Genomic DNA, 13,188 nt, shown 5'->3' with positions numbered 1-13,188 from the left:
CAGTTGTCATTTTTGTTTAGCAAGCCCCTGCCAGATGCAAACCCGCCAGTCTCGGTGTATGTGGCCGACGCCCTGACACTGAGCTACAGGTGCTGAGCCTGAATTAGCATTTTAAAAGTACTATCTTAGCACCTGCTTATGGTTAGTGGCCTAAGAATTAGTTACCCCTTAATTTCCTTTGCTCATATTTCTCTTGGTGGTATTTGTCTCATTGATTTATAAATGTACTTTTCATATGAAGAATGGTAATTGTCATGTCTTACAAATATTTTTTACATGTTAGTCATGTGGCTATATTCATTTATTTTCATATTTTCATTGATATTTTAACCCTTTGTTTGCTTGCATCTGTCAGTTTTTGGAAAGATGATAAACTTCTGGTTGTGGCTCAGATTTCCTAAAAGTGTATTAAGCCATTCAATTGTAACATTTTTAACTAATGCAAATTAGTGAAAGCAGGTCTTAATGGAAGGATAAAAGGGGCATCAGTATGATTAGCAGATTTTAGTTTTTAATTCTTAAACATTCTCTGTATGTGTCATTTATCAGAACCTTCCTCAGTTTCTTTTGGGAAATAAACTACTCTTAAACATACAGTGCAATTTTAGTATGGCAGATGGTCCATTTTTACAGACCTTGTTCTGTTTCTGCAGAGAAGATTAATTGTATTCTTCTTTCCTTTATGAATAAATGAAACTTGTTTTGTTAGTCTTGGGAGAAATTTCTAAGATCCTTAAGTGTTACCTTCTTCACAGTGTGCCATCTAAACTTCTGTGTTTTTTTGTACTGCACAGAAAGCTATAATTAAGGTAGAAACAGGACTGTAAGGGAGGCCCTAATGATTCTTTTCCATATTTTTGTAGGGCAAATGAAAAGGACTAAATGTGCTGACATTGACGTTGAGACACCAGACTCCATTCTGGTTAATACAAATCTTCGAGCGCTGATTAACAAACACACCTTTTCAGTCCTTCCTGGAGATTGCCAACAACGACTACTTTTACTACTCCCAGAGGTGGATCGACAGGTGCGCCTCATCTTAAGCTTAAGCAATTTTCTGACCCTTCTGGGGCTTGCTTTAGAACTCCTTAAGATTTTTAAAGTAGCTTTTTGTGTATATCTGTAAAGAAGTGGTATTAATGGTACTAAGCAAGAAATAAGAATATAATGTAAGTGTTTTTTAATAGACAGGCTTTGTAAGACTTGAAAAAAAAATACTCTCTTACCAGGATGTCAAGATTATGTGATAAATTTAATTACTAGCCCATTAGGATGTAGGCATTCGTAGAATACAGTTCAGGAGGAAGAATTGTCTTATCTAGTGTCAGCAGGATGCTGGCCAGTGTATCACCGGAGTGGGAAATGTCAGTAATAAGCCAGAAACACAGGATACATATGAAAGGACATACAACATGGAGTAACAGTTGTGGAATTAAGAATGTTTATTATTGTTATCCTCTGTTAATTTTTTCTAAAAGAAACATTATTTTCTTAGTAAAGAATTTAAAACCTAATTTAAGTTTTACTTAAAAATAAAAAAGTAGTTCAGGCACAGTGGATCACCCTTGTAATCCTAGCACTTTGGGAAGCCAAAGTAAGAGGATTGCTTGAGGCCAGGAGTTTGATACCAGTCTGAGCAAGAGTGAAACCCTATCTCTATGAAAAAAATAGAAAAATTAGCTGGGTGTAGTGTCTCAAGCCTATAATTCCTACCACTTGGGAGGCTGAGATAAGAGATCACTCGAATTAAGAGTTTGAGGTTGGAATTAGATATAATTACACCCCTGGGTGACAGAAAAAGACCTTGCTTCAAAAAAAAGAGAGGGTAGCAAGAAATAATACTAAAGTTTTGGAAGCATCAGGGCAGTGATCAGAGAGATTTAGCTTTGGTCAGGAATAAGTCTAAGACTTACTTAGATCTGAGACTTACTTAGGCTTTGGTCAAAGAAAGAGTGACTGCAAGTTATTTCCCTTTCTGTTCTTCTGTTTCCTCCTTCATAAAAAGAAGATAGAACCATGATTTTTTAAGGTTTCTATGCTTGTGAAGTTTTAAAAAATTCATTATTCTTTCTAAGCACTATGTTGTAAGTACTTTTCCTTAGTGTATAATAAAAGAATACAGAGAGTAAGCTACAGAAATCAATTGACTATAAAGTTAAAACTAAATCTTTCAATTCTGAAAATCATCATTCTGCTAGACTATCATTGATCTCAATTTCATAGTGCTATTAATCAGAATATGTCAAAACAGGTCACAGTCCATTATCCAAATAGTCTAAATAAATCAGTAATTGGGATAAAGAAGTAACACTGGACTGTTTTCCCTACCTTTGCTCTTCTTGGAGAGCTAGCAGCTTTGGGAATACGTGGTTCTTCATGAGAACAAGTTAGGAGACCAAAGTTTCAGCATGGTTTTTAGAGAACCTCATTAAGGATTGCTCTCATCTTTTAAAAAAAAAAAAAAACTTGAGGTTATTAGACTAGCATCAAGAGTACCAGAGCTAAGTGATGAGGGCCTAGTTATGGAACTCTAGTGCAAGCTCTTCAGAACTGTCTTTTGACTGATGGCCCTTATCAAGCTTTCTTAGTCTGCAGGATTACTACATGCAATTTCAGAATTAAAAGATCTTAGAGATTATCTACTTTAACTTCCCATAGAGCGCATTCCTATGGGATACTCTTAATAGCTAGTCTTTTTCACTTAATATTACGGTTGGAGCACACAGTAATCTGAGCAATGTTGCCCTTACATATATGACAATGATTTTACAGCTTCACTGTCAGATGAAAAGAAAAGGGTGAGGAACTCTGATTGTCACTAGGATGAAAAGGTAGAACCTATATTTCATTGAATGGTGGATACAGCAATTAACATTAGAAACATATTTAGACCAAAATAGGATAGGAGAGGTTTGATTTAGAATACCTCTCCTGATATATTTGAAGGAGAGATATACTTCTTTGTTTGGCCAGAAAGCAGATTTGGAGTTAAAAATAACAGTTTAATGGTTGGAGGATTGCACAGCAGAATGGATTGACTTGCAATGTAGTACCTTGCTCAGTATTTGAATGTTGGAATAGATGTTGGATGAACTGCTCTTATAGGGAAGCCTCTTACCTTTCTACCTACTCTAAAATGCTAATCACCAGTCAGCAAACTACAGCCTGCTGGCAGTTTCTAGCCCATGCTTCTTTTTGTAAGTAACATTTTATTGGCATACAACCACTCCTGGTAGTTTACGTATATCCATAGCTACTTTTGCTTACACTGGCAGAGTTGAGTAGCTGAAACACAGGCCATGTGCATTTATAGTCTAGCTTCTATAGAAAGCATACCAATTTCTGCTATATAGTCAAACGGGGAAGTAATACTGACCCAGATAGGTTTGGAAAATAAAATAGATTAAAAAGAGTTCCTCAATCCTCAGGATGCCCCAAAAGTTTCCAATTTTCCTCAAAAAATTGTTTTTTACTTAAAATTTACATTTGGGTTTTTTATTCATCTAATGCATGTTATTTCAATATAGGGCTTAACTTTATTTTCTACCCAGTGGATAGTCAGTTGTTCCAGCACTATCTCGTATCATTTATGTAATCATTATTTTCTCACTGTTTGGAATACCATCTTTGTTATATGTTCCGTGTGTCTGTGTGTATAGTGTATGCTTATAGGTACTCCACTCATTTCTTTGTTCACTCTAATGCCATGTAATGAAGTTTTGATTGTAGTTACTTTGTTTGCTATGTATAATAATTGCAAAGTCAATTTACCCCTCTCAGTTTTTCCTTATTTTTTTTTGTCCGGGGCTGGGTTTGAACCTACCACCTCTGGTATATGGGGCCAGCGCACTACTCCTTGAGCCACAGGTGCCACCTTTTTTTTTTTGTTTTGTTTTGAGACTCTCTGTTGCTCTGGGTAGAGTGCCCATGGCATTGCCTCAGTCTCCTAACTGGGACTGCAGGTGCCCAACGCAACACCTGGCTAGTTTTTCTATTTTTAGTAGAGGCGGAGTCTCACTGTTGCTCAGGCTGGTCTCCAACTTCTGAACTCAGGCTCTTTGCCTGCCTTCGCCTCCCAGAGTGCTAGGATTACAGGTGTAAGCCACCATGCCCAGCCTTTTTTTTTTTTTCCCTGTCATATAAATTTTAAGATAATTCTATTCATTTCATGAAAATTCTCCCTGGGGTTTCTGATAGAAAAGTAGATATTAATGTTGAAGAGATTTCTGATTTTATTAAGTTTTCCCATCCATTTTTTTAGAAAATGAGAAAATTGCATGAAATGGCAATTCACAAGACAGCAAATCTAAATATTCAATAAACATACAAAAATATGCACAAATACTCCAGTAGTCAAGAAAATTTCTGTTTTAAACCCAATCTATTGGCAAAAATTAAATAGCACATTAACAACTTTTATTGGTAGAAAAAAGAATATGCAGATATATTCCTATAGCAATATCATTTGTTTTAGCTTTTATGAGAGGAATCTGACAGTAGCTGGTCTATATACAAATATTCTTTGCTCTGCAAATACAGTAGAACCTTTGTAAGTTGACCAACCCAAGGAACTGTAACAAACTGGTCAGCATACGAAGATGATCAACATAAGGAACTAGGTCTACTGTACTGATGTATGTGTAGTACACGTCTTGTCTATGAAAATTGGGTCAGCTTCAGGAGGTGGTCAACGTAGGGAAGTGGCCAGCTATGACAGTTCTTATTATATTGTATTCCCTTAGAAATCCCAGCACTAGTATATTCAGCTCTTCTGGATTCTTTGTTGACAGCGTTTTCAATTAGGGGAAAACACTGAAACAAAGAATATGGCTATTGTTAGGGAACTGGTGAATTAATTGTGGTACATTCCTATAGCGCAGAAATATGCAGCCATTATAAAGGGACTGCAGTTCTATGCCAGATGACTTGAAAAGACTTCTCCAGTGTATTCTGTGAGTAAATTAAGATGCAGAGCACTGTATATAACTTGGTCCCACTTCTATAAAATGAATAGTAAATTGCTATTCGGAAGAAAAAAATATATATTTATGTTCTGTGAGCAGTTTCTTAATTATTAGGGAATGGATTTGAAAGGAGAGAAGAAGAAAAGAGAAGTAAAAAGGAAAAGAATGTTTTAGAACACAGTGATAATACATTAAAAATAGAGGGGTCCCAAAATAAGCAGCATGGTATGAGATGCTCCCATCTCTATAAAATTAAATGTACATACAGTCTTTTCTAAAATTAAAGGAAAGCCAAGTACCATACAATACCTTTTTTTTTTGTAAGCTTTCCTTGGCTTATTCTTTGACTCAGGTTGGTCCAGATGGTTTGATGAAGTTAAATGGCTCTGCTCTTAACAATGAATTCTTCACTTCAGCAGCCCAAGGCTGGAAGGAAAGACTCTCAGAAGGTAAGTGTTTTTCCCTCGTATATCTCCCAGGATGTGTATTCAAGGGAAGCCATTGTGTGAGGATATTGGCACCTCTCCACCTCATCAGGTATTTGAGCAGTTTTGGAAGGTAAAGGGACAGGATGTTTCCAAAGGGTAGAATTATCTATCCTATGTGAAACGCATTGCTAGAATTTTATCTGGAACCTGTATAACCAGGTTGATTGTAGATGGACTCCAAAAATGTTTCTTTAATGACATAAACTCAATTGAAAAACTAAAAAAATACAGATTTTAGGCCCTACACCTAAAAATTTAGACTCAATAATTCCAGAGTACTGAATTCTAGATTAGAATTTTAATAAGCTCCCTAATAAACAGGGTATAGAATTAGTTATTTTATAATAACTTAATGAATTACAGTTTGGCAAGCAGTAAAGTAACCTCTTTATTACTGCTCAACCTCAAGAACACTGACAGTAAAAGGAACCAGTGAGAAATTCTTTAAATAAACAACTTCATTAAGATATAGTTTACATATTATAAAATTCACTTATTTGAAGCATACAGTTAATTGGCAGTCAGAACTTTTAAAATGGATCCTGACTCAGAATTACTGGTGATAATCACTCATCTACTGTGTGTACCACACTTCTAATGCTGATTTAACAGTTCACTGAGAGCATATTAGGAAATCTAAAGAAGTTACTGACTGACGGTGTCAGCACTGCATGTAGTATTTATCAATATTAGCAGTTTTAGGCTGCAGCTGCTCAAAAATACTTGTGTTATTTTAAAAATACTGATGCCCAGGCACCAGTCAATGATTTTGTTTTAATTAGTCTAGGTTGGTGCCTAAACTTTAGTGCTTTGGTTTCTCCCTCCACCACCCCCCAGTTTTCCCAAGTGAATTCTATATGCAGCCATAAGTAAAACCACTGGCTGTATTATTTTTAGTTCAAATACAACATCTGTTTTTCCATATACATGAAAATAAAATGACACTGGGAAAGTCACATATAGTTACGCTAAAGAATAGCTTGAAACAAGTAGGAGATTCTTTAAATGCATTTATAAGGAGAGAATTAGGAATGCCATTTATTGCTTACTTTCTGTCACATCCCTGATAATTAAATAAACAGCTAATATGTCATATGTTGTTCATCACAGCAGTTGACTTTTTCCCTCTTCTGGTTCTTCTTCTTCTTTTTTTTTTTTTTTTTTTTTTGAGACAGAGTCCCACTTTGTCACCCTCAGTACAGTGCCATGGCAACACAGCAACCTCAAACTCTTGGGCTTAAGAGATTCTCTTGCCTCAGCCTCCCAAGTAGCTGGGACTACAGGCACCCGCCATAATGCCAGGCTATTTCTTTTTGTAGTTATCATTGTTGTTTTAGCCGGCCTGGGCTGGATTCAAACCCACCAACTTTGGTGTATATGGCTGGTGCTGAAATCGCTGTGCTACGGGCATCCTCTTCTTTTAGAGTAGCAATTCTCACCTGTGGGTCATGACCCACAGGAACTGTATTAAAGGCTCACGGCATTAGGAAGGTTGAGAACCATTGTTCTAGAGCAAATTCTGTGCAGAAGGAATCTCTTGCTGATTACTTTGGTTCTTTCTCTTTCTTACAGATTTCCTTGGGCAGAGACTCCTTTTTTTCTGAAAAAATTGAAATCATATAAGCACTTCATGATAATATCAGCTAGCAGTACCTTTCTTTATGTATAAGTAGGTATGAAGGATTTATTTCCAACCCCACTTTTTTGTAGGCAGGTGCTATCAACAGTGATACCATGATCATCAATGTTACTTTTTTTTTTTTAAACATGCAGGCAACAAAAACTTTGAACACTGTACATAAGTGAATAGAATTCCGTACTTTCTATTCATTCTTTGTTCTGTGATGCACAGTAGACTCAACAGCAGAAGTTCCGGGTTGTTTCTGAAGATCCCCCTTTTTCTAATCCTTTGCCCACGACTGTGATGTCCACGGTCCTCTAACACTTTTCCTTTCCTTCTTCTCACCCCCAGGAGGTCTTAAACTTCAAATTCTGCCATTTCTACCTCTTATTCCCTGATGTCCTGGGTATTAGAGTATAAAAGGGAGCAGCCTATCTGAGCCACAAGTTTGAAGATGGCCTACCAAGCACATTCACTGTTCTCTGCTGATGGAGTGGGAAGGATTGAGGTGGTTGGTAGTGTATGCAAATAATGGCATATTCAGAGCAGCTGGGTCTTTGGCGTGTTGGTGTTTTGTTGCTAGGGCCCTAAACTTGTACAATTTCTGGAACAAATAGAAAACTGACAAATCAGAAAACCTCCCTAGCTTTTTATTGGAATCTCAAATGGTTTGAGGCAGGGCCATAGCTTTTCATTATGCAGTTAGATAAAAGGCCTAAAATACAACTTGTCTTGGAGAAACAGAACTTTAATAAAATGACTGATAGAATTATTTACTGAAAGCACATCACTTTCTTTTTCAGTGGAAAATAGAAATTCAAAGTTAGAAATAAATCTGTGTGGAATATGATTATTTGGAGCACCAGGGAGGTGCTGTAGGAAAAGTCCAGAGAAAAGACTGTTAGTCTCGGCTGTGGCTACATGGAGTGGTGTGCAAATGTATTTTTATTTTACATAATGGCATTTAGGTCCTCTTTTACATTGAACAGCTTTGGGAAATGTGTGTTACTTACACATGATAGTATTCTGATTCCTGCATGAGTCTTTCATGATTTATAAAAAGGTAAACATTGCAAACAGCATTTTTCTTTTGATTATCCTTTTTCGGGTACATTGTAGGTGAATTTACACCTGAGATGCAGGTGAGAATTCGACAAGAGATTGAGAAGGAGAAAAAAGTGGAGCCATGGAAAGAACAATTCTTTGAAAGCTACTATGGTCAAAGGTAATGTTAAGATAGGCTCTGTAAACCAGAAGCTAATTCCTGTGTATTTGTTACGTGATTGCTTTATCTATTACCTTAATAGGAAATCTAGTTCTCAATTTCCTTTTTTTTTTTCTTTTAATTTTACCATTCTTTAGAGAGGTTTTTTCCCCTTATGAATCACAGGTACACAGAATTGGATTACTCACAATCCTAGACCCATAACATATTATTGTGGGTTGGGTGGTTTCTTTTTAAAAAAAAATTTTGTTTTTCTAATCTTGATTTAAAGAGTCCCTTTAAAAAAAATAGATTATCTTTTCTTCTAGTAACTTTATAAGATATAAGAATACTAAAGTTCTGTCTGTTTTTTATGGTTAACTTATTATATGGATATGTAACTATCCAGATCACTGAGGAATCCCAGGAGTCCTGTAATACAGATTACTCAACACGTAATAACAGGGTCTTCTCTGTAAAAGGCACCCTAGGACATGTACACAGCTGTGGATCAAGATACAAATCCTGTTTTAAAGGATCCTTAGTCTAAATCAGTTTTTTCCCTAACAAGTCCAAACGAAACCATAGCAGGGACATTTAAATAGATTATAATGGAGTTGTTTTATTTGAAATAGGATCGAACACCCAGGCTTGTACTTAGTAGTCTCCTTCTTTTTTCTGCATACCAAGGGGCAGCCCTTAAAGAGATGACATAACCACAGCTTGAGAACTAAGGGCCTCTTTCCTTTGTTTCTAAGTAGTGTTTATCATTTACCTTCACAGTTGTTTAGGAAAGATCCCTATTAAGAATCTCATAAGCTGATTTTTCTATATTGTTGATGTGAGCTTTGAGCTATAGAAATAATGTCTAAATAATATATATTTAGACCATTGTTATAGGTAGCAATAATTCTATAATTATTTATTTCCTCCATTTTAGGCAGATAGAGCATTACAATAGTTCTTGGTTGTAATTATTAATAGCTTTCATAAAAAGACTTTTTAAGGCTCGGCGCCTATAGCTCAACCGGCTAGGGCGCCAGCCACGTACACCTAAGGTGGCGGGTTCGAATCCCCAGCCCGGATCCGCCAAACAACGACAGCTGCAACCAAAAAATAGCCGGCGGGCGTTGTGGCGGGCGCCTGTGGTCCCAGCTACTTGGGAGGCGGAGGCAGGAGACTCTCTTGAGCCCTGGAGTTGGAGGTTGCTGTGAGCTGTAATGCCACGGCACTCTGCCCAGGGGGACAGCTTGAGGCTCTGTCTCAAAAAAAAAAAAAAAAAAAGGCTTTTTAATTACTGCCCAGTTTTGCCTTCAACCATTCTATCTCAGAGGCATAGTACTGATTCTAGGAAGTCACCAAAGGAGGCTCCATTGATTTTTGCCTGTCATACAGTATTCTAAAACATTAAGAATAACCCTTACAGATTAGCCTAGCTTTTAGCCAGGCCACCCTATAGAAGTCCCAAGTGGCCTACATCCCTTGATAGCTCAGAGACACTGAGAATTTTAGACCTACACCAAGTGGAATTTAAATAGGTTTTACAGAAAGTTAAGTTATAATTCTCAACCTCTGGAGAACACATAGATAACCAGTGTCCTACTGTCTCCTCAGGTCCCCTTAGATTTCTTGGTCCAGCCTTTCCACAGGTACTGCAGAGCAGATCCCAGTCCCAGAATGGATGGGTATTGGGCTTCCTTTAGTTCTCTTGTAGGTAGTAAGGGATGCATACCTTTAAACAGTGTGGCCCCTTTATAAGCAGAAGTAATAATTACTACCACTATTGAGCTTCCATTATGGGCTAGGTAAGTACTTGACATGGATTAACTTAATCATCTATACAACACTGTGTAGTAAATAACTAGTGTATAGTTGAAGAAACTGAGGTACAAAAGACTAGTCACTTGCTTAACATCGTGTGGACTGTTGCTGTCAGAGCTAGAATTTGAATCTAGGTACTCTGGCTCCGAAACTTTTATTGCTAATAACAACAGTAAGATAATGCATGAAGAACACCTATTATGTACCATATTCTATTACTTCATAAGCCTTCGATAGCATGATCCATTTCTCAAATAGAATATTTGTTTTTCTCCTTTTTTAGTTCTGGTCTAAGCCTTGAAGATTCAAAGAAATTAACATCATCGCCCAACGATCTCAAAGTAAAGAAATCTCCAGCTGAGCAACCAAAATCCATGCTTCCTTCAGAGGCCTCTCCTGTCAAAATAGTCCCAGTAGTCTCCCAGTCAGAGTGTAAAGAGGCAGCATTGCAAGTGCCATTACCAGGCAGTAAAGAAGAGCACGAAAGCCGAGATAAAGTGCAGCCAAACTTCTCCAAATCCACAGAGCCCCCACTTCCCACAGCCAGCAATACCCATGAGCTTAGCAGCATTCTTCCCATCAAGTGCCGAAAAGATGAAGGTCTATTAGAGCAGAAGCCAGTTGCCTCTGCTGAACAGGAGTCTGAGAAAGAGAATTATCTCACCACAGCTTCTAGTTATAACAGAAATGAAAGCCAAGAATCTTTAATTACATTCGCAAGCAAACCCAAGAGTCCTGGGGTGGAAAAATCAGTAGTAAAGCCCATCGCAGAAGCAGGTCCACAGGAGGCCACTTTGAAAGAACCTCCAGCAACTCTTGTTGATCAGAACCCTGAAAGCCTCAAGAGGAAATCTTCTCTGACCCAGGAAGAGGCCCCGGCGAGCTGGGAGAAGAGGCCAAGAGTCATTGAGAATTGCCAGTACCAGCAGCCATTTCAGGTCTCACCACAGCCCTTTCTCAATAGAGGGGACAGGGCCCAGGTGCGAAGAGTACCACCTCTCAAGGTGAGAGAGTGGGGAAAACTAAAAAGCAGAGATGGTCTACACCAGTGGTTCTCAACCTTTCTAATGCTGTGGCTCTTTGATACAGTTCCGGTGGGTCGTGACCCACAGGTTGAGAACTGCTGGTCTACACATTGTTTTTTGGTCATATCTATTAAATTGCAAGTGATTTGTGGCATTTCTTAGTGCAGAAGCAGTTGTTTATATTCGGTAAGGTTGTAACTATGGTCTTACACAAAATTACTGATAAACCCAAGTACATTTTACTTCTGATCTTAAAGATTTATTAAAACTTCGGCCTGTGCTTAATATCAATTTATAGTTCATTCACTTAATATACACTATATTATACTTTTTATGAATAATGTTGATTAACTGTTCTGTCTTCTAAGAGTCTAGACATTGGTTTCTGCTCACTTACATTGAGAGAAAAATAGAAAAATAAACTATGTAGAAGCACTTTCTCACTTTTTAAATTTAACTTCGATGATCTAAAATTAGTACTAACAGGAAATAGTCCTTGGAAGTATTCACTAACTAGAACTTGACCCATTTCATTTACTACTTACTTGACTTCTAACAACGCTCTTACCTTAACCCCTATTTAAAATCTTACTTTCTTAGACAAACCTTGAGGTAATTTATAACAGAATAAAACATTTTAAACAAAATTTAAGTAGAAAACAAACTTGAAATTTAGTACAAATGTTTGGTTCATTACATGCATATGTGTATAAAAATTATAAACACACGAGCACACGTTGTATTTAATTTTTTAATTTTATCTGTTTTTTTCCCATTTTTCCCTAGTGGTCTCTTCCAGATGATATTAAAAGGGACAATAATTTCTTCTTTCTTACTATGGGCAGCTTCTAAAGGCCATGTGCTAAGTAAATACGCTATCTAGGTTTGTTTGAGTTGGATGTAAAATAGATTTAGCTCTTAAGAGAGATTGAGTACATTTCATGATAAAAATACATGGACTTTGTGACCTCTGTTAAAAAATCTCAACAGCTCTAACTTCTAATTACAGAGAATCAATTTTTCAGCCCTGCTGACTTTTTAAGAAATGGGTATTGCAAATAATAGAAAATCTTCAGTGACTTATTCTTAATTTAAGTATATTCAGAAAGATGGCATGCATTTTCTTAGAGCTCAGTGGCTTAATTTTTTTTAATTAAATGCTTTAAATTATGACATCTGTAACAATTATTTGCTTCTTTAAACTCGACCAATAGCTAGAAGTACCTGCATCTTGATGCATTATTAGTAGCTTTCAAAGTATTCTTTAGGACATGAAGCAGATTTCACTTTAGACATGATATTTTATGGTATGAAAATCAGTGATTTCAAACATGATAGTACATCAAAGTCTCATGGGTATCTTTTTAGAAATACATTTTTTCCCTAGGGATCCTAATTTGTCTATTTTGGGATAGGACCCAGAGCATATAGATTTTTTAAAATCTGTTCAAGTAAATGTAATAGCAACTGGGTGAGAATGGCTGATAACAGTATGGGCATAGTGAGGTGCTTCTGTGGATCACATACTGCCTTTCTTATAGTGCTATCTTGAAGCCTCTGTGATTTGAGAGAATTCACCTCACCTTTGTGTATAGAACAGGGAAGAGCAAGTATTTTCCCCTGGACCTTAGTAATAAAGCCCAGAAGTAAAAGACAGTAATGATAGAATTTTCTTTTCTTTCTTTTCTTTCTTTCTCTGCCAATCTTCCCCCCACAACATAAACACACTTTTTTTAAAAAGTATATATGGTATAAAGGTCTATATCTTAATAATAAATAGTTGTGAGTAGTAGAGATATTAGGAGGGACTTGTATTGAAGAAAGAGGTATATAGGTCGAGCGGCTAAGGTGCCAGCCACATACACCTGAGCTGGCGGGTTTGAATCTAGTCTGGACCCACCAAACAAGGACAGCTGCAACCAAAAAATAGCCAGGTGCTGTGGCTGGCGCCTGTAGTCCCAACTACTTGGGAGGCGGAGGTAGGAGAATCACTTGAGCCCAGGAGTTGGAGGTTGCTGTGAGCTGTGATGCCATAGTATTCTACCCAGGGAGACAGCTTGAGGCT

At 37.1% G+C, this 13,188-nt stretch overlaps 1 protein-coding gene across 3 annotated transcripts in view; it reads left to right on the top strand.

Annotated features, from left to right (window-relative positions):
• Positions 1-13,188, top strand: part of ASXL2 (additional sex combs like 2, transcriptional regulator) — a 140,329-nt gene that overhangs the window by 119,952 nt on the left and 7,189 nt on the right. For all 3 annotated transcript variants that reach the window (XM_003787447.3, XM_023511854.1, XM_023511855.1), the window contains 4 exons: positions 864-1,027; positions 5,317-5,413; positions 8,193-8,298; positions 10,382-11,102. In XM_003787447.3, coding sequence (XP_003787495.1) covers positions 864-1,027; positions 5,317-5,413; positions 8,193-8,298; positions 10,382-11,102 — 1,088 coding nt within the window. The remainder of the gene's footprint in view (positions 1-863; positions 1,028-5,316; positions 5,414-8,192; positions 8,299-10,381; positions 11,103-13,188) is intronic.

The sequence above is a fragment of the Otolemur garnettii genome, unplaced genomic scaffold, assembly GCF_000181295.1.
Source record: "Otolemur garnettii isolate 467f Iridium unplaced genomic scaffold, OtoGar3 scaffold00022, whole genome shotgun sequence".
Lineage (NCBI taxonomy): Eukaryota > Metazoa > Chordata > Mammalia > Primates > Galagidae > Otolemur > Otolemur garnettii.
Note: the sequence above shows the minus strand (reverse complement) of the source record. Positions and strands in the feature narration are given on the sequence as shown.